The 26242-nt window shown below is 40.1% G+C and overlaps 1 protein-coding gene across 1 annotated transcript in view; it reads right to left on the bottom strand.

Annotated features, from left to right (window-relative positions):
• tanc1b (tetratricopeptide repeat, ankyrin repeat and coiled-coil containing 1b) overlaps positions 1–26242 on the bottom strand; it is a 127137-nt gene that overhangs the window by 85400 nt on the left and 15495 nt on the right. Inside the window, exon 3 of the mRNA XM_042494126.1 lies at positions 1455–1646. Within this exon, the coding sequence (XP_042350060.1) occupies positions 1455–1646 (192 nt within the window). The remainder of the gene's footprint in view (positions 1–1454; positions 1647–26242) is intronic.

Raw genomic sequence — 26242 nt, 5'->3', positions numbered from 1 at the left:
AATATTATTTAAAAGCCCTGCCCAACAAAGATGTTCAATGTCACACTAGGGGCCAACGCTGTTGTGCTACATGCCACACCCGTCACACCTCCTTTGCTTCCAGAGCAAAGATCTTGTGTCAAATACCCCTTTCCCACTAAAATTAGCGTGTGCACAGGGTTTTTTTAAACACGGGTACCACACTAAATATGAGCAACTGGCAGTATTCCCACTGCCAATGAATTCATCACAGGAGAGCAAGTCTGCCTTTCTGTCAGCTGCTGTGTGTGTGTGTGTGTGTGTGTGTGTGTGTGTGTGTGTGTGGTCCTTGGTTTGGTGTGTCCGTGCGATGTCACAGACTGGCAGGAGAACATATAAACAGTAAAAAGCAGCAGGAACAGAGGTCTTTGAACACTTTTTAGTGGTTTCTTGTCTTTATTTATCTCTTACTTATTAAGTCCCCCTTTCAAACTCGGTGGAGATTAATTTGGAACAATGTCTTAGCGCTGCTTCGGAGGACATGGACAGTAATCAGTGATGGCGAGTCATTGTGTCTCGCCGGTTAAGGAGCTGAAATTGTGTTGCATCCCCATCAATACCAATTGGAGGCGATAAAAACCTGTGTCTACTGCAGAGCCATTTGACCCAGGTGTGAATGCCGATTGCATTACAATTGAATTAAAAAGCCAGGTGTTAGCAGGTTATTTGTGCAGTGGGAATGAGGCTAAAGACTGTTTACCCGCTAATATGTGTTTCCCCCTACCTAAACCTGAACCAAACCTTAGCCCTAACCCTAACCATTGAAGGGGGTGTAACGCCTGAACAGGAGGAAAACACTATTTGATGAGGGAACAGACTTCGATACAACACCGGCATGCCATTTAAAAATCACACACTGGGGCGGCTTTATGCTTAAGTTTTTTGTTTTTTTTGGTTCTGGTCTTCGTTGCAGCCTTGTCACATGATCACTGTGATCACTGAGCCAGAAACAAATCAGTCTGAGCTAAAAGTCCAACTGTGGGAATCCAGAACGATCCAGCTATCATTATTACTTCATCCCCTCTTCTCCTCTATAACCTTTTTTCCAAGAGCAACAGCTACGAAGAATATTTAGAGATGTTTTAGGGAGGTTTGAGTTAGAAGCTGCAGCAGCAGTGTTTTAAGGCTAAGAGGGACTGTCATTCTTGGAGCACTGTCAGATGTTTAACTAGGATTTTTTTTTTTTTTTTTTTTTTTTTTTACAGGATGCCCATAGAGACAAATGAGGCTCAGCAAAGTGAGCCTGTTTTATGAGACTAAAACAGTGTACAAAGAATAACTCAAATGCTTGCAGCACATTCAGTTAGTTTAGTTTAACACTCATAGTGGGAAGTGGTACAGAGCTTTATTTGCTCTGAGAGTAATTAACCCAATGGAAATACAGCAACAACATCAGGCATTTTCCAGTGAAGCTCAAATATAGTTACAACCATTACCTGGTGATCTCTTGCTAGGGCGTAAGGGCATCATGTAGGACTGTCGGGGCAGGAGAGGTGAGGATGGAAGAGACATTGACACTCCTTTAGCAAGGCTTAATCTGAAAACATCATCGGAGACATTCGGGTGACTGCTGCCGGGTCCCTGGAGCTGAGGGTTTCCCTCAGGTGGGAATCTTCTTTGGGCCTCACCTGTTTGAGGAGAAACACAAGGTTGTCACAGATTTTACAAATAGCTTTTGTACTGCCTCATGTCATGGAAAAAGAAAGATTTTGCTACCTATTTAGGCATGCTTTAGCAGTACACAAAAAAATCCTTATGTAGGCTTATTTTTTTTCTCTTATGGTGCTTGTGCTTTTTACCTGTAGAGCAGAGCTCTATACCAAATTGCTATTGTGGTACAACACTGTTAAAACTCTGGGAATTATGGAACAAAGTACTGCACACTAATCAGCATTGAATATGAGTTCACAATGCTGATTGTGCAGGACCTTTGGGCCTCTGCACTGTTTAAAGAATTTCGCTAGAAGAAATATACTACAAAATGTGCCTGAAGAAACAACGTCAGCCCCCGAAGTCGACTGGCTGGACACTTTTTCCAGTCACCTCAAAACTCCATGACCCCAAAAAGAACAGTGGGAGTTGCTTTAGAAGTTACTGTGCCCAAAAAGAATATTTAAGTTGAATGCATTTCCAAAGACAAATTAAGCCAAATGGTTAAATTGTGTTTTAGGTTGTAGTACGTTATTTATACTACACTCATTGTATTCCGAAGGATTTTACTTTATACAGAGACCAGAACCTGCAAAACTTCTTGTTTGGGTAAATAAAAATGACCAAACTGATCTTGAAGCTGACCCAAATGAAACAATGTACCACACTATTTACTTTTACTGCCATCCTGAGTCTGAACACCAGGAATGTAAAACCTCAGAAGGTTGGCAGGTCTTGGCAACCCTTTTTTTGCTGCAAAAAGCATCTATGTTCTGAAAGGATGCCATTTTGATTATATATGAAAACAGACAAATCATAGCTATCTGGGGACTCAGTTTAATTCCAAAGCTTTTCAGCAGCAAAGAAAATGAGTTGTTTCAAACTAAATGGCACTTTTTTTTAACATATGAAAAGATTTTCACGGATCTCTCACAACAACAAATAACACTCCATAAAGGTATTCAGTTGACTGTTATGCAACCATGGTACACAGGCAGGTGCCACAGGCTTGCAGAGAAATCAGCTTACACAGTAGGGATAATAGTGGATTTCAGCATACAGTAGAGTGGTCTCTGACTGAGATTTCTTAAAATTATTTGAAAAAAAGTATTTAATATGCATCTAGTTTCTCCTGTTTCAATGAAACACAGCTATTTAAAAAAGCAATCCAAATAACTCAAATTACAATGCTACATTCACTGATATACTCCGCTCAGTGGGATAATTATCCAGTGCACCTTCTGCAATAAGGTGGCTTATTTAAGTTGTCCCTTCACTGTCCACTTATTGTCTTACTGGAGCTGCACTATTTGCAAACACTGCTGCGTCAGCAACTGCCAAGTTTACTGTCATCATTTCTCACTTTGCTGAGTTTTGTGTATGCCTCCAGGCATTGATAAAGAACCTAAGAGATGCCAAATATTAACTCAGCTCATACTCTGTATTCACATAATTTTCTCCCATGTAAGTTGGCTGACTGACGTATGGTTACAGAAGTTAAAATTTCCTTGCATGTGAAAGAATATCTGCTGATTCTGAGGAGAAAGGCATTCTGTCAGAAACAGTTTTGACCACCCACATCTTGCAGTACAGTTCTGCCGCCATAATTTCGTTCAAGGCTGGAAATGAGTTACACTCAAACCTGAGCACAAATAAATTACAGCACAGTTTAAGATGACTGTTGACACTAAAATAGCGCCAGGATGCTGTGTCAGAAAAACATGCGAAAGAAGTCTCTTCATAGGTTGCTGAGGACATAAACATTGTTAGAGGTGAGGGGAAAAAGCAGAGAAGGAATGGATCCTGGAAAACAAAGGGCCACACAATATGTGTTTAAACTCAGGGTCATGGGCCAGTGAGCATTTTCTCATGCCATGGGGTCACATGAGAAGGACATCAAGTTAGTGGAGTAAATAAGGCTGTGTCATCGACCACTGAGATAAGATAACATGTAATGCACTGAACACACTGGCTGGATGTTCTTTGCTAAGTATTCACAGTTGCAGTTACAGTAAATGACAAAATTTTGTCATCAAACACATTCAATGAATTCAGTCATTCACAGGCAGGAAACAGACATATTTGCAGTTTGGGAACTCCAGGTGAACTCATGAAAGCTGTTATAGATGTGTGCTCAAGTCAAGCTCACTGCAGTCAAAGCACTCAGTTTTTGCAATCGAGCTAGCCGCCATTTGGATTAAGATTTGTTTCTACTTGTGCAGTTACGGTACCAGTGCCTGGAGTGGTAAAAAAGGATGAAGAAAGACTCGTATTTCAGTAGTGTTCCCAAATTTTATATACCACATAAAATGACATATTACACATCATATATATATTGAAGAAGCAAAGAACTGACACTAAAAATAGTTACATGAAAAAATCAATCAAAGGACTAAATTTAGCAGATTGTACTCTGATTGAAAAACACATCAGAATGCAAAATATCAAAACAAAATCATTTTTAATGTCCGTGTTTTGTTTTCCTGTGGATTTCTTTCGGTGCCAGTTTCTTATTTCAACGCCAGATTTTATTTTCGAAACCAAAACTTGACAAACCATTGCTCTAGCTCCATTAAAAGGGACTGAAGGGGCTGAAGCAAGGGATATATTTTAAGGACGTGAAACATGCGGTTTTCATAGTTTTTGATTCAGCTGTCTATTACATATTTTGACATTAACACTTTTTTAAAAAAAAGTATTTAGCCAAAATATGTAAGTACCTAGAAAAAAATCTGCTGGTATTGAGAAACTAGCAAAAGTGGCAAAATGTACGTGAATTTTTAAAAATCTTTTAATAAACAGAGAACACTGAGCAGCGAAAACTGCACAATACCACTGCCTGATTCAAAACTGTTAAAAAGCTGCATCAACATAGGCTTGCAGGGCTACAGCTCTTTTTTACTTCTCCTTCTAAGTACATATGCCTTATAAACTCCCTTAGGTGCTAACAACTGCTCTGCTCCTTATTGACTTATCTCTTAAACTCCAGCCTTATGATATATGTAGATGTGTACAAGACATCCACATTTCATACTGCTGCTAATCTGTATGAAAGTGGGGTTAAAAACATACTTTGTTGTCTTCCATGTAAAAATACCAAAGTGAAATTATAATCTCAAAGAATTCAAAACAGAAAAACCTGTTAAGATGGTCACAGTGGTGTCGAATGCAATCCAGATTTCCAGAAATCTGGTGGCTTGCAGTGTAAACCAGCGGATTTCTCTTGTGTGTTCTACACATGATCATTTGTACTTTGAGGGCAGCTATATTTGCCTTTCTCTGCTGTCAAACTTACATCTAGGACTAGACTTTCCCAACATTTTTCTGTCTTACCTACCGTTTTCCTCACAGAAATGGTTCCCCACAGTCTCTACAGATGACTTTGCTCATGACTTAACCTGGCTACGAGTTTGCTCAGTGGAGTCCAAGCCCGAGATGGAAAAATCAGGTTTTGCTTTACTGAGAACCCAACCTGAATGGAAAGACCATTCTAGCCATGGAGCCAGCTAACGGCACAGTAATCTTTTCTGTGGCATCAAAGTTGCCCACTCATCATGGCCACAAATTAAAATGTATGAATTATCAACCTCAAGATAACATGTAATACCTAACTAATAATACAGACCATACGTCAGCAGAGCCAGCTAAATCAAAACTGCAGATGTGGTGAACCACAGCAATGACAATTAGCTTTGGTTCTGTTTTCAGGACTCTGCTGCTTGGGAAGACTTCTGCAGATTAGCTCTGATGCCTGTCTGCAGCCAGAGGTTTGTAGGAATCACTGAAGACTCAACTACAAGAGGCAAGCTACTATTAGAATCCTGTTTCTCTCCTCTGGGAAATAAGTGTTGTTAGGTTGCTGGGCTAATCAGAAACAGAGACCCATTTTCTCCATGCCTCCGCCTCGCCACAGGGGACACAAAGCTGTTCTGTGTTTTAAAGGGCTGCTAAACAAAGAAGAATGCCAGACACAGGAAGCAGAAAGGTTGCAACGACACCTCTGCATGCCTACAGACGTGGAAAAACCTGTGAATGACCCAAAGGTCACTTAGCAGAGGGCAGGACCTGCCGTCATTCTGACCTGAGTGGGACCTACTGCATCCACAACTATACAGACACTATAAAGGATCCTTATCGAAGTGTGTGTGTTTGTGTGTGTGTGTGTGGGGGGGGGGGGTAATGCAGACCATGCAGGGGATCTCTGTGAAGTTCTCTCTGTGGTAAGCATCCAACAAAAGTATTCCCCCTGAGTGTGACACTGGGGGTTCTATTACTAAAAATTACAAATGATAGACCATGAACCAAAACATACCTAATCCATGTCCGCCTTGAATTTTTATCGCATGTAATTTCTTGTCTCTCCCTCACATCATTTCCTGTTATCTCTCGACTATGTGTGCCAAAGTGCCAAATACTGCAATTTCTCTACAGACCACTTAAAGCTGACTCAAAAAGTCAGTCCCCACAGACACCCATTTTTAAATTTCCAACTTTACAGCAGTAATAAACATATTTATAAGCTGGTACAAAAACAGTGTTGATCTCTATAGCTAATTTCCCCATTTATAACAACTATATGGGGGATGATTTTTTATATAACTCATTCCTTTACATTTTATTTTAAGCTTAAAGTTGTTCATAATTTAGGATGAGGACGCTTTGAGTAACAGCCTGGTGGGTGCCGTCTGTTGACAAATTGCTATTAGCAACACGATGTTGCTTATTTAACATAACCATAGAGTAACACCAGAATCACAGAGTATAAGCATGGCTGTAGCTGTTGCCACTTCAGTGCATTTTTAATACATAAAAGTAAACTGATGAACAGTAACTTTATTTTTTTAAATTGTTTTACGCCTGTTTTTTGCTAGCACAAAGTCAGCAGAAGCATTATCAAAGTTAACCATAGTTGTAAATTTACCATGCTAACTATGCTAACGTTAAGGTTATCTCCTCCCTCTTGTCTAATTCTGGCTCCAAAAATCCAAGTTGTCAATGGTCAAAACGCTAAACTCGAGTCTTCAAAACAGAAGTCCACAAACCAATAGTTGACATCACAATGACTACATCGGTTATTTTATACAGTCTATGACTATGACTCCTGAATACTAAAATAATGATAGATTTGAATAATGCATTTACACTATATGTACAAACCGAAGATGATAAAGCCCCTATGTGCGGGATTTGAAGATTTTATTGCAGATAATACACTAGGAAGAAAAGAAACTTCTGAAATGTTACTCTTCTGTGTTGTAAAACTAGTCTTTGACAGCATTAGCTCTCCATTTGTGTCCAACCTGAAATTTTACGAATACATTAATGATATCACTATAGAATTGGTATTATTTGTGATTCTGTGGTGGGCATGATAACCAGATGCCCTTATGCAGGAGAAACACTACACTACAAGACTTACTTTTGACAAAACTAGCACTATCTAAAGGCTACATTGGGCAACAGTGAGCTGCCAGCGAAGTGTTCACTTGCTGCAGTCACAGCAGGTCGTGGCTGATACAGGTTTTAGCCATGTCGCATGCTAAAGAGATTATGACAAAGTTATAATTTTGGTAGTTGGTTCTGAAAACAAGAGGCGCCACATAAAAGCTGGCCGTCCAAGTGCTGGTGAATCGGCTGCAGTGTGTCACAGTGACTGCTCTGCCATCTGACCAACACTTTATAACGCAGGGGGACACAAGGACAGAAACTCACCAGTGCTATTTCAGTTACTTTCCTAAACCCCGGTTGGGGCAAGGCCTGCAATTTCAGCCCCTGCTGTGGTCAAGGAAATCAACCCTTTCTAATTATACAGTGCTGCCCCAAGATGATGTAAAAATGATTACAGTCCCTTGCATGCTCTTTCCTCCTCATCAAAGTGAACGGCCAGAGCCCATGAGGACATGCCCAACCCATAAAAACGGTTCAATATTATTTCAAGACATTGATTTAGAAAAATAAACGTTAAAGTACAAATCAATTATTCGTGCAGGTCAACTTGAGTCAATCTTAAACGCTTATTCCAACCCATGTTCCGTCTCACTGGCTCCTACATCTTCAGTAAAAGGATAAAGTGGAAACGCTGTACTTTTAATTAAAATTACATAGATGGGAAAATATAAAACCTTGACTGGCTGAATGCTGATGAGAGCATCTCTATTGTTTGAAACTGCACAAAATCATGTTTTTTTGGTTTGTTTGGCTTTTTATTGAGTATGTATTTCTCTCTTCTGCATTCAATAATGTAGTGAATGGTTGTGCTGTAGAGCCTTTACTCTAACTATGTAGCAAAGTGGCAATCGTGGTCAAATAAAAGTCAATTACAATGAATTAAAATCCATTTCTTTTTTCATTCATGGCCTGAGCATCCTCTTCCCCCACCCCCTGCAAGCATGCTTGGCTGTTCACGTTAAATGCTTTGAGTGCTGAATGCTTTGAAATGTCTTTCAAGGATATAAATCTGGATGGTGTCTTTCGCCTCTCAAGTAAATCTGTGCAAAGGAATGTGATCTGTCACTCCTTGTAAAGGAATGCAATCCTCTCCTGAAAGACACAGACCCTCTTCATTGTCCAACAGAGGCCTGAACTGAACAATAAAATGATATAACTTTAAGGTAAACTGTATGCCAGACTAAAAACCTAAAGGCTGTGTACAAAATAACATAAAAATACAGCACCACTGCCATTAATAGAGCTGTGTGTGGCAATGATTGGTATATTGTGCCCATGGTGTCAAAGAGTAAACCTTTCCAGCTGGTTTGTGTTAGACCCTTTCATATGTCACAGATCATCTCTGTTCGTCACTGTCAGAAGTGTGTTTTTCTCTCCTTGCCATCATACTATAATTGCTTGTTTCCTAACCATAAATCCTCCTGCCTTCTTTCTCTCTTTACTTATCCTTACAACCTCGCTTTCCATCCCTCCACACTTACCATCCATCCTTTCTTTCTTCCCTAACCCCTGCAATCTACCTTTCTTTCTTCTTCTTCCCCTCCATTACACCTTTCCATCCTTCCTCACTTCCTTTGATCTAATCCACCCTCCTTCCTTTCTATGTTTGTTTATCTTTCTTTATTCTTCTTTGCATCCTTCTTCCCATCCTGCTTTGCTTCCTCCAATGTTTCCTTCCTACTGTACCCTTTCTAATCTGGTTAGCCTTCATCCCCTCTTCTTCATCCCATCCCTTAACTTCACATCCATCCTCCTTTGCTTTTTTTCAAGCTTCCTCCCTTCCTTCCTATTCAACCTCCCTACTATAGCTTTCTGCCATTCTTTCCTTCCTTGATATTTTACCCTCCCTCCTCACATACTTCCTATTTATTTTGTCCCTCTTCTTCTCCTTCTTCTTCTTCACTAAACCATGTTAATATACAGAATGACATCACATAATCATCAAATAGTTTTAGTTTCACGTTTTTCTCTACAGTGCACTACAGTATAAGCTAGGGTTGGGCGATGTATCGAATACACGCTCGATGTATCTCAGCTTGTTCCACGTGCAATATATTAAATGACTATATCGCGAACATCGAATAGAAATTGTCACATCGTTTTTACAAGCTCTATAGCTCTCCACCTCACAGACACACACACAAACATAAAGCAGGGCTTTTGCAGAGCTCCAGACTTTGACTATTTAGTCACATTTTGCGACCATGAAGCATTTGCAAATGCTATTAATATATGAACCGGAGAGGTGTTAGTTTGTTTTCAGCTTAAATCATTAGTTTACGGGTGATGTGGTAAAAATCTAACTTAATGAATGGTCGTGGTGGTAGAGTGAGCAGGTGAGGCTCTGTGTTTTTCTATGCAGAGCTCTGATTGTGATGAACATGAACTGGAGAGCTGTTTGTTTGTTGCCCGCTCACAGTGAACAAATCCTCAGGGTTGAAGGCACTGTGGCATCTGTTTAACTGTCTTCTAACGCTATAGACAGGAAGCTTCTAGTCCACAGCAAAAACTTTGACACTTCCAGCCTGAGACGAGCCAGGTTCTTCATAATAAAAGCCCCACAGGTCCTGCTTAGATTATTTTTTTAAAATAATACTTTTTAAAATATCATTATAAAAGTACTTTAACTTCCTTATAATCGTATTTCATTAAATGTTATTATAACAGTAATGTATTCAACTTTATTACATGACAGCAGCTACTTTAACTTTATTGTAACTGCAGTTTATTCAAGAATTTTGTATTTTAGTAGTTCACATTAGTTCAGAGGACATTTAAAAATATTGATATATATATCCTATATTGCAATATCACCTTAAAATATCACCCAGCCCTAGTATAAGCATGCTCGCTCACTTGGCTTAACTGGTTGTCAGGTGGATCTATCTCGATCTCTCTTTCTCAAGTCAGTCATTTAATCTAAATGCTAATAAAATAACAATAATTTTCACATAAAACATGTCACAAAAGTTGGACAATGGTGGCCTTTGTTTAACCCAAGAGGAGTGGAGGGTGGAAGGCTGCGCTGTCACACACTGACCTATTGACCCACATCACTGTGCCTGTCTGAATGGGAAGTTGGATTCCAAATGGCAAGACTATATAATGCAGTAAAGTCTTGAAAATCATGATATATGGCAAAGACAAAGTAACTGAATTAGCAGAGAGGAACAGTGCTGTTTCTGTTAGTTTGTCCACTGCCTGTACCACCCAAACCACTTGGCTTGTTTCCACAAAGAACAGTGCAAACTGTGTTTGCAAAAAATGGTTATCCTAGCAGAGTACAAAAAAAGAGTTGATCCATGATACCATCCTATATTCTCTCCATAAACATGTACACACAACCACACACACACACACACAAACACGTGTGCACATACACAAAAACTCTATTAGCTTCTTGCTAGTTAATTCTGGGGAACACAGAGAAAATGAAGACAGGCTATAATTAATGCAGATTCTTTCAGTCGACACACAAAGCACGATGACCATAGGACAATCCACCAATGGGGGGAATTCTCCCGCTAGACTGAGTGCCAATGTGGATTCCCCGTGTACTTCCGAGACCAGGGTGACAGTCTCACAAAAGCTGTCATGGTTAACACACAGCGACCCACAGAGAGGCGAGAGAGCCAGACAACAAGGAGTACAGCATGGGGGGAAGGTATTCAGTATGAGTCGTCTATGATGAAGGACAAATTAGATCTAATATGTTAATAAGATGCAAATCTATCTGCTTCAAAATTCACTAAATGATGAAATAAATTTTAAAAAATGAATACAAACTTCTGTTAATGAAAACTAAACAAACAGTCTGTAAAAGAGGCATTAGTGTTTTTCCCATGAGGCCATTCTAATTTCAGACCACTTTACTCAGTCAGCAGTAGCCATAGGAACAGTCAAAATACTGTATAAGGCCGCCTGACAAAAGGCCGTAAAACACAGACTGATGTAAGTGATAAATAATAAAGCAAACCAAGTGTGTTAGCTTTCTTCAAACACATTTGTCACACTTTTTGTTTGCGCTTGTATAACTTGCGCCTCATTGTCCACCTGGCTTCATTTCTGGAGCAGAATTAAGTATATGGGGAATAAAAGGCAACCATGTGGCATTTCTTCCTTGAAGCGTTTCGTTTTCTTTTCACTTTTGTTTATTGTATGTTAAGTATATTAACAGACTGCTCCACATCCCTCCTGTGGGCAGATTTTCTACCATGAAATGTCAATTTTGGCTCCAACTATCAAATTCCATTACCTCTCCAACTGTCCAGAGCTACTCTCTTACTGGTTTCAAAGGATTACTCATCTATGCTGGTGGCCCCTGAGGAGAGAAAACAACTCTGACAGGGTCTTTAGTTTGAGCTTGTCAGAAACAGAACACTTCCTGCAGCTCTGAAATCTCAACTCAAATTCATACGCACTTGATAATGAGAACAAATTAGATGCTTTATGCAAAAGCTAAGATGCTGTAGGCAAAGCAAGACTGCAGAATGTTTTGAATCCAAAGCACTAAGACTCTGTCTCTCTTCCCCTCTGATGCACACTCGGCAGTGGCCTGCGCTCTGGAATGCCTTCCCCACTGGCCCCAGGGGAGGAGAGACTGACAGGGAGGGGTGTGTGTGTGTCTTTGGGAGAAGTAGAAGAGGAGAAGGAGCCGAGCGCTGGGCAGGCACCATGACATTTCCCATTCCTCTTCATAAATCGCCAATTTAAGTGGGTATGGGGGAAAAAATATGAGCCAGACAGCATCTTTACCATGTTTTATTTCAAGATTTGTGACAGGGAAGCAGTGGGGAGGCCAATAAAGGGACTGTCAGAGGAGAAATTCTGTGTACTGCATAATAGTGCAAAAGTCAAGAGAAGCCGATTCTAATTAGGCACTTTTCACTGAGTGAGAGGACATTACTATGAATACCGATGAACTGCTTGACCTATGAGAACAGTCTATGCAGCGAGGAGCAGGTGTGCTGTAATTGTGAAAACACAATGCTAGCCTGTGATTGCACATATTTGGTAAGTCCTGCAAGACTTGGAAACTATGGTGAGTACTTGCAGAGCTACTATGTGTGTGTTCACACCATCAATCAGTCTCAAGGTTGCTGCAGAGTACAGCGTACTCAAAGCTAAACAAATGTTGGAAGAGCATTACTGTGCTGTATTTCCACCACTGAAATTCAACATTCAAAGAGGTCAAACCTAAAACTTAAAATGGGAAATGATTTTAAATTAATTTCAATTGTAAACCCAGCTATACTTGCTACGTGGTTGTCTAGATTTTGGTTTGAAGACAAAGGACAATAGCACACATATCACAAATGCAAATGTCTGACCATCCATGAAAGTCTAAATGAACCAAGTGGCCGTGTTGAATTGCCAAGGGCTTGACCTTGTTTCATCAGAGATCTGGAATAAATTAGGGTAGATCCACTGTTGACAGTCCTGGCTGGAGAGTTATTGATATTCATGCTAGCAGTATTGTGCGCGGAGTCCCAGTATAGATGTCTCTCCACAGGCCTCCTCAGGACCAGACTCTGGGCAAGTGGGGCACACTCTTTACTCCCACACTAAGAAGAAAATACACTCGCCCACCACCCACCTACTTTCATCCAACAACATGAATGATAATCAGACATTCGAGTGGTTGAAGACAGTCAGCTGTTGTGTGCAATTTAACACTCTTCACCTGGGAGTACCTGGCATTAGTTACTACATTCTATACATGCCTGAATACATACCTACATGACGATGATTCATTTAAGAGACACTTACACATTAAAAAATCAAAAATACACTTTTTTCCTGTAGTGTTGTGTACCAATCTAGATTGTTTTGGTATGATATGCCAAGTGTTGGGGATATGAGGCTTGGAGATGTCTGCCTTTCTCACAAGGAAGCGTGCATCTACGGCTACCTCACCTAGTACGAATGAGTTAGATCATGTTGAAGCTCAGCCGATGAAGACGCCATTAATCTTTACACCTCACGAAATGTGGAGAACGTGGAAAATGTATTCTTCTGCATGGTAATATGTTTGGTGGTTGTAGTTTGGCAGAACAACAAAAGTAGATTTCTGCAAAGAGACATTGCTGTTGAGATTCTAATGTTTTTTTTGGTGCTCTATATACGAGAGAAGGCACACATCTCAACAGCTAATATCTCCAACATTTGGGAACACACACCAAAATAATCTAGACTGATAAAAAGCACTACAGGTAAGAGGAAAAATCTGTTATTATATCTGTTATAAAATGTCTCACATGGGCTTTACATGGGGTTAATTGTATTAATGTCCTCTACAAGCCACAGAGACAGCTGGTACAGTCTAAGCAAAGGACAGATGGATGATGGATGACACACTTGTCCATACTATGATCAATCATTTTAACACTGCGAACACAGCTCTGGGGCCACTGTGCTTCAAAGTGGAGGAAGCACAATGCAGCCAGATGAGAGGTTTTCCCACATTCCCTGATTCCTCTCAAACTTGGAACGTTCCACTTCCAGTTTTTGACTGGTATCTGTGAACAATATGGATAAAGCAGCTCTGAGACAAAAGTGGAATTCATTTCCAGGCAAAAGTGCACTGTGGTCTAGAGTCGCCATGGAGATCTGGTTTAACAACAGATTTGGATTGCCATTAACACAGATCATTAGGCAGAGCTTCTGCTGGGGCCAGGTGAGGTCATGAGAACACCAGTAACCCCTGGACAACAGCCTGCTCAGAAACGTTAAATGGGCGAGGATGTGGCACAAAGGCTGCCCGATCCTTCAAAAGCGCCTAATCCCATAAGCAAACAAGGACCAGGGAAAATCTTGCAGCTTTGTACCATCTTTGAAAATCTTTGTTAATAGTGAATCCATGCAAGTTTAGCATCAATCACATTCGCCTAATTTCATGCACTTAGAGGGTCCACAGGAACTTCTTTTTGGACAATTAGCAAGTGGATGATATCCTCATTTGTTTATTTCAAGATTAATAATGTAAGAAAACATTAATTACCCCCTCTGACACTAAGTAGGCTTCTTACAAGACTCCAGCAGCACACACCCTACTTTCCATCCAGCTCTGACCACTTTTGTGAGGCATTAGTGAGCATCAACAATAGAGTTTTCAAATAAATAATGATCTTGAAATGCCACCTTTAAATAATAGAGAAATATAAAGAGGGAGCACTCAATGCAAACTGCTCCTCTGTGCAAAAAGCACTATCCCCTATTCCTTTGAGGCTGGGCACAAAGGAACCAAGGTCATTAGTTCAGCCTGTCTCAAACCCTCCTGAGCTAAGGATGGCAAGACATTCATCTGCAGGCACAACTGCAAAAAAAAAAAGAGTCTCTGTGTTCAGAAATGCAGAACAGAGCAGAGAAGGAAAGAGGAGAGAGAAAGGGGCCCCGAAGCCCGAGACTGCACAGAGGTCTCCACAGACACCCACACAGACTTTTCTAAAAGTCAGACTCTGTGACAGCATGAGTTGGTGTCTGCATAGAGAGATGGCGATAGATGAGAAAAACACAACCCTCAGAATTCTTGGAAAAATATCAAAGTCAACTACAGAGAATTAAGGCGAGGAACAGTTAGTACTTTGTACATCCTATGGGTGACAGCGTAGTCTTCTGCATGAAAAGAGACACTTTGAGTGCTCATTTAGATCACAGGCAAAAGGATGCTAAAGGTATGAAAGAAAAATGGAAAATCAGACAGGAGGAATGTGTCTGCCTGGGAAGGTCACGCTGTAATTAGAAAAAACAGTGGCCTGCTGACCTCTCGAGCCAATGAAGCACCATGACAGCCACTATTTACCCCTCAAAGACCATCTAAAAAATAGCCTTGGCATGTTAACTGATAAACTGTTTTTCCTACTCTTTGAAGTGGCAGAAGAAACTATTTGCGTGTGAGTGGGGGCTGGGATAAAGGGAGGGGACTATGTTTGGTGTGTTACTGTGCCGTAGATGATATCACCCCCTGCTTCCATCGAGTCCTCGTGTATTTGTTTGGCTTCTTGTCCGTTGCTGTGCACACACTTCCAAGGTCACAGGCAACATCAATGCAGAGTGTGTGAGAGCCAAATTAGGGTAATGGAGAGTGGTCACTGGCTGCTACAGCAGACAGCGGGCCTCTGGGAACCATGGAAGCATTTTTCCATATTCCTCCCAGTCAGAAGCCACTGGGCAGAAGTTGCAGAGCCAGATTAGACCTTGTTCATTTAGCTCTCGAACTTGTGTTGATCACCAAAAAAAAAAAATGTGTACGGGATGCAAATTCAAATTCAAATTAACACGAAATGAGCCATTACAATAGTTTTAGGTACAGTGAAATTCTCATACCATTTTATAATTAATATTACCAGATGTGCCACTAGAAAAAAAAGATTATAATCTCACTTCAAAAAAAGAAAATAAATAGCACAAAACAATAAATATATAATTTAGAACAGTGGTTCTCAACTGTTGGGTCACAGTCCAAAACTGGGTCGTGGGGTAATTCTTAATGGATCATGTGTTACTCTGGAACATGTCAAGTGAGTAAAAAACAAACTTTATTTTGAATTTAAGCACAGGGATGAATTTGAAGTGTCGTTTCCTGCTGTTTAGCAACTATTATACTGCCCTGTTCTTGGTATTATTTGGCCTATTGACATGCTGTACCTTTATGGCATTTTTAGGTCCCTGATCTTGGAGCAATACAATACTTACATTTTGTGAAATAAAGTTGAATATGTGGTAATTTATCTTTAGTGTGGACCTTGAACTAATAACTAAGAACAAAATCTACAGTTTATCAGCGTGTTTCTGCAATCAATGTGAAAAATGTGAACTGCTCCAGCAACCATCAGCGAGACAGATAATTCACTCAATACTGATAGGCTATGGCAATTTAACAACCCAACCAAAAAGGGAAAAATGCTAAATTAAACTTTCCATCTGGCTGAATCAAGCAGGCTGAAAAATGAAGTCAACACGTAATGCCAAAAACTGCAGTTCTTCTAATTGCCACTTGAGGCTGGCTCCAAAGCAAGTCAATCCCCATAGACCTCCATGTAAAAATGCCCAACTTCACAGCAAAAGGTAATTTTTTTCTAGCCAATAATTCACCCACTTAAATTTCATTCAGGCTTTAAGTTAGAAAAGCATAACTAAGGGCATGGCTGCTTTAAGTGACAAGCTGTCTGCTGCGAGGTAGCCTCAGGCTCTCAGTCAGATCCACCCCTAACTCCTCCACAACGCCACCCTCTCATCCAAATAAGGTCACTTCTGGTTAAAAAAAAATCGAAGACAGCAACAGCCAAAATGCCATGCTCGAAGCCTCAACGCGGGACTCTAACAAACCACAAGGTGACATCACTGTAGCTACGTCTATTATTTTTATACACTCTATAGGCTGAATAAAGAAGAGCCGTGAAATGGCAATTCGGTCTATTTTTTTCAGATTCTGATTTTAACTGATTATGTAATGTAATTGTGTCTTCAGGTGGAACTTGTAGGTTGTATTTTTGACATATGACTAATTGCTTTGTGCATTCAAGTTGTAAGAAAACTACTGTTATGCTGCTGGCGAAGAAGACTGATGCTGCCTTGGTTCCTTTGAAAAACACTTAATCAATTTGTGTTTCTCAATGTTATGCCAAAGAACTAGAGAGGTTTTCTTGTAAACATGAAAACCAAAATAAGTACAGTTAGGTTAGGCAGAATTAAAACTTTTTAGGATTTCTTGGCAACCAAAAGTAAATTTTGATGAGTTTTATAGCCTCTCTTTTTAGAAGTCTTTAGACATGTGATATGAAAGTGAAATGCAGACAGGGCCCCAATGTTTGTTGTAGAAGTCTCTGCAAACAGTGAGACTGGCTGACCAGGTTCACTGCACTCACCAAGAGCCCTTATTTTGCTTTTCAGAAGGAAAGACGGTGAGTGTCTAATGTGGATACACCTGAGGTTTGTGGGCGTATATGTGGGCGTATATGTGTGTGCGTGTGTGCATGCGTGCATGTACATGTGTGTACATGAATTTGTGTGTAAGTGAAAGATGTGGTCTGAGCTACGCCCTGCTAATCGTTGCCTGCTGGCTGCACAGTGCTTTGATAGCTGTGTAGGTCTGTGCACTCAATGGTCTCCTTTGTAGATCAGGTGCATTCTTTTCTCCACCATCTTAAATCATACCATAACTGTCTGGACATGGAAATCTAGACAAACATGACCAGGAGCAAAAATAGCAAACATGGGCCAAGAAGCCGTTTCACAATTGTCAGAACAGTTTTCTTTTAATTAAAGGAAAAAAGGGCATAGGATGGTAACCTAGATATAACCCTAAAGGTGCTTTTTAAAGTGATTTAAAGGTCAATTTGTTACACAACACTTAGACTTAGTGGCAAACATGGGCTCCATAGCTGCATGAGTTTTTTCAGTACTTAGCGTTTTTCCAAAAGGAAAACCATGAGCTGATGATAAAGGAGTCAGTGGTTCTGGTCTAAGCACTAGTTATTATGGTTAATCAAAGGATGTTAATAATGTGTCTTGAGGTTGTTTGCCTCTCTCGCTGTCTCTGTCGCTCTCTATCAGTGTGTATGTGTATATATATATATATATATATATATGTGGCATAACTCAGCCCGTCTGCCTGTCCTGCACACATAGGTCTTATACTGTGTGTAATCTGTGGTCTAGACATCCTGTGGTTGACTGTGCATCTTGTTTATCTGTCTTGGTTCAGCACTCACAACTTTTAATTTTGTGACACCAAATTAATGAAAAGAACAGTCTTTTTTTTTTAGTTAACAAATTTCAGTCTCTTTCTTGTTAACATAAACACTGCCTTTCGCTGAAAAAATGCTTCCTCTACTTTGGGAAATACAAAAGTTTAATTCAGGAACTACATCATGCATTCCAAAATCACCTGGAGCACACTCTTGGTGTAAGAGCAGCTTTCCTTATAAAAGGAAATGTTTAAACTTCCACCCACATCGGAAGAACACAGTGAGGGAGTTTTCCTTAAGTTCCTTTAAAAGCCACAGGACAAGGAGGGAGCGTGTCTTAAAATGGCTGCGGTAGATATGGCTGGAGAGGAGGCTGCCACCCAGCTGTTCACAGAGAAGAACCTACAGAGGCAGTTTGACACCAGTACCTGTGGGCAGACTCTACACAGAGTTGTGTCTGTTTATGTCTGAGGGGATGGTCGGCCACCATGTACACACACACACACACACATATATATATATGCAGGTGATAGAGTGCACATTGAGCCTGCACCTGGTTAAGTGCTTTCCATCACTGATGTTGGAAGACTGCACCTAACCAGCAAATAACACCTCACACGAGAAACAAAGCTCTTTAAAAGAAGCCTTTGTCACCCATATTAGTAACATGAAGCACATCCTTTGTCTGTTAGATGATTACTTTTTTCTGAAGCCAAAGTGGCTGGCACCCATCTAAGAGACCTCAGGGTGAGAAAAAATTGCAGGGGAAAAAACAACCTTGTTGAGCGTTTTAGTATTTAACTATTGTGCTGTCCTCAAAGAACAGCCTGTGGTTAATTCTGACTCACGTATGAAGAATGATGAAACATTTCCATTTCTGATAGCCCACATAAAACAGCTAGATTATTCTTGGGCAACAAAGGTTTGTGGGGGGGAAAAACATGTTTTAGCTGCACTTACTGTCAACGGCTAGTTTTTATCGAGACAAAACTTTGTGATTACAATTTCATATTTGCACAGTGTCCAATATAATACAGTCATTGTTTGGAAAAACAACTATCCATCAAACGCTTTTTTGCCTGGACAAATAACTGACAAACCACCTGTGGTTATTGTTTATTGAGGGAAGTCGTCCCATAACAGTAAAAATTCCACATGTTAAACCCCAGAGGGAGGCTGAAAGAGAATATAGACAACAAAGAAGGAATCTCTGCAATGTCAGCTGCAATATTTAACTGTATCACCACAGAGAGGAAATAAAGAAAACAGAAGAGAGATTACAAAAATCTGCAATGACCCAAATAAACTGCAATAAACAATAACACAACAGCCGAAACTACTGCTTCAGAAATATTAGATTTATTAACAACTCATTGACAGGCTCGACAAAATTGAGCATTATAAGCTTTGCGCAGGAAGCATTTATTGCACGGGTATTGAGTTCACACCCTGAAGGAAATTCAGTGTTAAGGTTTAACCTACTAACACTATCATCACTGTGGTGTGTCAAATTTCAAGAACCATACAAAATCATAAAAACAAAACAAAATCCTGTTTTGTAACTAATTTGCTGTTGTCTGACCCTTTGCAACAAATCACTGTTTCATGTCAAAACACCAAAGAGACTCACAGAAACTGCAGAGACAGCATGTACCAGCCACCATCACAGCTGAGGCAACAGAGTGCAGAATTTAATGGTCTCTCTCCTTACACACACATACATAAACACACACCATTAGCTTATGTATGGGTCCTCTACATCATGAACATCCCCTTAATCTTTCGCTTAATCTTCCTGAAATATAAATGAGGTTCCCCTCATCATAAATTCCCTCCTTATAAATGATATTATAGAATTGAATATTCTGCAAGGCAGCAAACCACTAACACAATATGTTCTTATGCTCAGTTCTCTGACATTTTTTGTCTGAGGGAAAAACACAAATCCTGCTGTGGGATACCTTGATGAGTTAAGCTAGGTTAATGCTCTCCCTAGTGTCCTGGGCACAATGTCAATTTTTGTCATAATGTCTTTGCATCTGGCACAAATATTCCAAATATTGTCTTAGTGCTTGGATGTGCACCTTTTTTTGTTAATAGGCTCTTTAGTTTTCAGTTGAACATAGACATCTTTGATGGAAGACCTGGGGAAGACTAGTCTAGGACGTTCGTCTGTGCAGCACTCCTTATTAATTAGGAGACCAATGAGACAGTCAAAAAGCCTTAAATTCTTAGGATGAAATAGCCCACCCCACTGGGGACAGAAAGGGCTTTTCCTGGGTTTCCACACACTTTCATGGAAAAAAATTCAAAACTTTTCCATCTTGCCAAACTTGCCTGTTGTTTTTTTAAACATATCAGATTCAAACTCTATTCAAAAATACTTGCAGCTAGCTGGCATAGCCTACAAGGCGGGAGATGCAGTAAACAGTGGGAGAATGAGGAAATGTACATGATGGTAAACAAAACGTAACACACTGACATAATAAAGCTAGGTTATGTTGACAGCTACAGAAAATCAATTTGCCATCATGCTACATCGCATGGATGATTATCCATGGAAGATTACTGTAACAATAACATATCATTATTCCATGACTTTTCCAAAACATTTCCAGGTTTTCCACCACCATGGGAACCCTGCTTTTTGCAACAGGCTGTGAAAGAACATGAGAGCTCATCGTAAAAGCTGGAAAACTGTCCCATGGAAAGAGTGGGGGAACTTTGGGGGTAGGGGGGTAAAGCTGTATAAAATATTTTCAATTTGGACGTATGTGACAGTTATAGTTACAGTACGTAAATGCAACGTTTGGCGGTACATTGGTGTTTACAACTGTTGCCAAGCCACCATTTTTTTCCGCTAACACTCGTTGACTTGTTGCCTATCCACAGAATATTTTTTTGTATGCCCCCTGGCTTTTCGTAGCAAACTGCAACAAACAACACACTGAGCATAAACACCTCTGTGCGAGTATTAACAAAGCTTAAAGTGACCACGATTACTCTTCGGCTGTAAGCCCCAATGCATATGAAAAGAACACAGTTACATAGCATTTTAAGGGGGACTCTGATTCAAATACAATTGTTATTAGAGAGATGATAGGCATCTGTGTTAATGACAGCTGCGGGCCAATCCATTGCTTCTCCCTTGCAGCTTAGTGGTTAAACCTACTATTCTCAGACTCTTAACAAATGTGAAAAATCTGTCTGATGTCATTGCTGTCAGCATGCCATACAGGACAATTATTGTCCCAGTAGATACACTGCTGGGAAATTAAAGCACAGCAGTAGGGTTGACCCCCATTTTCTGTGCTGGCAGGTCAACAGCAGGACTGCTGAATCCTGTCCAGCCAGGTGCATGAGTGACTTCTGACTCCATACAGACAAACGAACTACGAAGAACCCTGCCAACTGGTGGCGGTGGTTGCATATCTGTTTGTGTGTGAGTTGGGGGTTGGAGAAGTAAACAGCTGAAACTGTTATCAGCCTGAAAGAGTGCGCAGCAATGCTAGTGTGATTAACACTGCGTCACCCACAACAGACAGACAACTGTCTGGCAGCTGTCCCAAGCGGCCGAGCTCATCAAGTGGTAACCCCAAGTTGGAGGGCCTTCAGAGGCATTACCCAACACACACAGTCGCACACAGTCACCCACAGCAATTAAAGCTGAGTCAAAGATGCTGTTTCTGTGGGTCACATCATGAACAGATACTGACTGAAAATACTCCCGGGACAGAACCGACAGCAAGAAGCAGTATATTTTATTCAAGGCAGTGGGGCCTCTTTGAGGTAAAAAGAGACAGACGGCAGACCACTTTCAACGAAGAGAGAATTAAATTTTAGCGGAAAAATGCAGACTTGTCCTCAAGTGTTTCAAGTCGACCAAAGGGATCATTTCACATAGCTTCAAAATTAGCTTTACTTCATTTGCACTAATAAAACTTCAAAACAAAAAATGGTAAAAAAATTATGGATGCACCAACATTTGAGTAATCAAATTGTGCCCATACTCACTCCTATTAACCGTTACAGGTCAGTAAAAGGAATCAAGTGACATGACATGTGACTTATTATATGCAGTGCGGACAGTCAGGAACCAATCATGTTTGACCTCTCATAAAAAAATTAAGAAAGTAAGATCGAGGTGGTCTAAAAAGTGACATTTGCTACCTTAGTTTGATGATTTGAAGCTGTTACAGCAACACAGCTATGCACTGGTGGTCTTCTGCCTATAACTACTACTGTTATTTCAGAACACTGTTGTTGAAGAATATTTGCACTAAATGGAAAACAGGATGAAATGCACTCTCACACACTTGACCCATGACAGTAGCTACTCTGAAATGCACACCAGTATTCCCCTATTATTTTGAATATGACAATATTTTTTATGGCCATAAGCAGCATATGCCTTTTACTCAGTATCATAGCTCCTCATAGCTCCTCATAGCTGCAGACACATTGTGAATTTCCCCACTGTGGGACTAATAAAGGGTTATCTTACCTTATCTTACCTTATCTTACCTTATCTTATCTTACCTTATCTTACCTTATCTTATCTTATCAGGCCATTTTCATAATTAAGCATTTTCCAATTCAGACATCTGGGATATGCCAGTATAATTTGGGTTTTAGGAGCATTATTTGGACATGTGTACAGCCAAATCGGAATATTAATCTCAACTGGGGTTTTCACCACAGTTTGCGACACATGACCTCTTGTCTGTTTACAGTTAGCGCTGTAAGTTGTCATGGATACATTGTACCAACTCATCAACCATTTGCAAATATGTGGGGTAGAGATACATGCAAAAGAAAATCACACATTTCTGGAAGGAGGAGAAACACAACTGCTTTTAAAATTTAAAAAAGACTTGAATATCAACAAGTTTTTGGATATGCGCAAATCCTGAAGCAGCGACCTTTTCAAGAAGGTGTCGTGAGGAAAGAGAGTCTGACAAGTCGACTGCCAGGAGGAAACTGAAAAAAATCAATTTTTTGATGCAAAGAAGCAACATGAAGAGCACGTCCAGCTGTTCTATTTACTGATGTGATAAACGACATTTTAGTGTACGTTAATTAGAGTATGCAGAGCTGCATGTAAAGTGAAATATTAGTGAAATATTCATTTTCATTAGACATGTGAGGAATATTGTCTTTTAAGAAAGGGCAAAAACTTTTTTGTGCATATAAACATATTCGATGTCATTAACACTGTCCTAAAACAACTCCACCAACTCAGGAAAAGTAATTTGCTTTGTAATGAACTACAAACCAGACACTGCTGTGAATTAATAGAAAGTCATAGGTGAAACTCACAGTAAAATCTGAGAGGCCTGTATCCTCAATGAGGGCACCAATTAAAACACAGTTTGGTTCTTTACAATATAATCTTCTTTTTGTGCCTTCGGGTCCCAAATCTATTAGCTCCAGTGAGGCCTACTTGCAATGTAACCTCTCTCAGAAAATGTCAACATCAAAGGCTGCAGGCCACAGCAAACTAGCATCCCACTTCCGGAGTGGCAGACCATTAAAAAAAGAGGGCACTTTAAAGGGATTAAAAAGGCCAATTCCAAACAGATTCTTTACAGACTGAGTCTAAGAGAGGCGAGCGAAAAGGAGGAGGAGGAGAAAGTATCTAGGAGGAGCACATGATGGAGAGACTAAATTAGCAAACTGTGTGTTTTTGTGGTCTTGGCAATGGGGAGATCCCAAAGGAGAGCTAATGACTGTAGTGGTATCTGGCATAGGGGCCAAGTTTCCTTTACTGCTTTAAAGTTGCCTCCAGTCCATAGCCACCATGTCATGACCAACATATGCTGAGCTATCTTGCAATTATACCATTATCAAGGTCTTTCTTCTCAATGATTTTCTTTATATGTTACAGAGCAGATTTTAAAGGGACTTGTTATTTCTGGTCCTTTTAAAGGAAGAAAAATCTGTACAGGCTGACCTATAAGAGGGCAAGCAGGACTGTGAAAAGCAACGGGGATTAACTAATTAAAAGAATTAGAAAATTTGTCAACAAGTTTGCCAAAAAATCTATATGGATATACATATATACCAAATATCAGGTATAAAGCAGAAAGACATTGCCCCAAAGCTGGCAATAACCTCAAACATGTCACTTCTGCTTTTGTATCAATAAAATCACAGAAATCTTTCACCATAATCCATTTTAAAAACAGAAGAAAAACAGAAGTGCATATAATCAAGTACATAACAAAACTCTAAAGTACCACACATTTAATTTTAAAACAACATTCTTTCACAATCCATTTGGGATCAAAATGAAATCTTTATTCAAGCCTCGCAGAAGGTGCAGTGAATATTTTATGTGCAATATGGTTCTATCTTGTCTCGGAAACCATTAACTACACTACACTGCAGTGTACCCAATTTGATTAACACGGCCTTCCCCATCAGGGCTTCTGTGTTACAAATCTCATTTCAGATCCCAGGAAGGACCTAAATTAACAAACAATTCTCCTCTTCAAGGACAACAGACAAGTAAACACAGGATGGCAAGATATCCAATTTAACCCTTTCAATACAACTTACTATCTGATCTTGATTCCTGGCAAAGAAAGATGTAGTTGTACAGTTAATATGGAACTCAATACGGATTATAACTCATCAAAATTTTAATCAGGATCTCTCAAGGAACATCATCAATACTTATGTAAGGAATAAGTCTTATTTATTACAGGCTATTCCAGGTGATTTGCCGCCAATCTCACAGGAAATTATGCACATTTCATTGAGTCTGACCTTCAAAATGAAAAAAATCTTTCAACCTGAAAATAAAAAGATATGCAACAGAGATTTGTGCTCCATGCGGTAACAACAGCTGGGCAAAGCCACCACTGTTAGCTGTTGTGTCTCTGTGACCTCTCATCTGTCTCAAGAGCCCTAAACAACAGAGAGGAGTGACCAGATTTTATTGTCCCAGCATGAGAAAGGGAGACAGAGCTGCTTTAGCTTGATGGATGGGGTCCAACTGGGAGAGTGAGGCTGGGATAAAGGAGCTGTATCCCGCCATAAAACTCTGCTGCTCCCAGCTTTCACATACACAGAATCTCCTGTGTTTAAGTGTACATGTGTGGGTGTGTGTGTCTTGGAAGCTATGTTATCAGAGTGACTCACACATGCAAGACAGGTTGCAACAACCTGATATGAAAACGGTGCATGAAAGCACTCAATACTCAGTTCTCCCTTTGTGCTCTGCTGGAGAGCAGTGAAGGTGACGGAACGTGATATTTCCCCTTTAATTTTAGCATTGCCTGTTGAGTGAAACAACCAAATCAGACAAAGGCAGAAAGAGACGAACTATGACACATGTATCTACTGTATACAGTCTCCCTGTAAAAAACAGTCCTGAGGTGGTAAATCAAGTCTTGGCTGGTAGATGCAGTGTAAGCACACATGGTCATAGGCTATGTAAAGACAGATCAGTGGAAGGGGCCGCTCTATGAACAAGAGACTAGTCAACAATGTATTATTGAGTCTGACTCATGTCTGGTCCTGTTGGAAAATACTACAGACTTCCAAAGGACATGAAAACATCTGTTATGACACAATGGGGGGGTTGTCTCTACAGTCAAAATTTGATTAAAAAAAGATGGAAGATATTCTGTTCTGTGCTTACAGTTGTAACCTACAATGGTTTTATGCATTTTGGAGGATTGAAATATTCAGTGTGCTGGTGCTGGGCTGCGCCCTGAGCCTCTACAGTTGTAATATGCTCCACATCACCCCTACACAGACTGTACTGGTCCTTGGCATTGCAGCAAGAGCCTTACTTTAAAGGGACAGTTCACCACAAAATCCAAAATATATATTTTCCTTCTTACCTGTAGTGCTAATAATCAATCGTTTTGCAGTGACTTTCCGAGTATTGGAGTTATGTCTTCCTTTTCCTGAATATAATGGAACTAGATGCCACTGAGCTTTTTATGCTCAAAGCACTGAAGAACACATTTAAAAAAACTCAACTGCAATGTCTCTTTCCAGAAATCATGACCCACTTACTCAAGATAATCCAAAGACCTTGTGTGCAAAGGAACTATTTTCTTTCTACCAAACCACACCTGCCAAGTGCATCACCACACAGAATGAAGAGTGCATCTACTGCTAGCCCACTTAGCACCAGTGAGCTAGCTAAAGTTTCAGCTCAGCCAAGGAGAACTCCATTAATGTTTACATCTTGTGCTGTGATGAAGCTCTTGTCCAGGAGTAGATGCATGCTTCCTTCTGCACAGTGATATAGTTGGTTGGTGTAGTTCATTAGAGAGAGAATAGTTCCTACATGAAACTGCTCAAAACAAGGTCTGTGGATGATCTTGAGTAACCAAGTAACCAAGGGACATTGCTCTCAAGTTGTTCTTGTTTTTTTCATATATATTTTTGGCACTTTGAGCATTAAAAGCTGAGTGCCA

The sequence above is a fragment of the Plectropomus leopardus genome, chromosome 10 (genome assembly GCF_008729295.1).
Source record: "Plectropomus leopardus isolate mb chromosome 10, YSFRI_Pleo_2.0, whole genome shotgun sequence".
Classification (NCBI taxonomy): Eukaryota; Metazoa; Chordata; class Actinopteri; order Perciformes; family Serranidae; genus Plectropomus; species Plectropomus leopardus.
The sequence above is the reverse complement of the archived record's forward strand: the minus strand, read 5'-3'. Positions and strand labels throughout refer to the sequence as shown.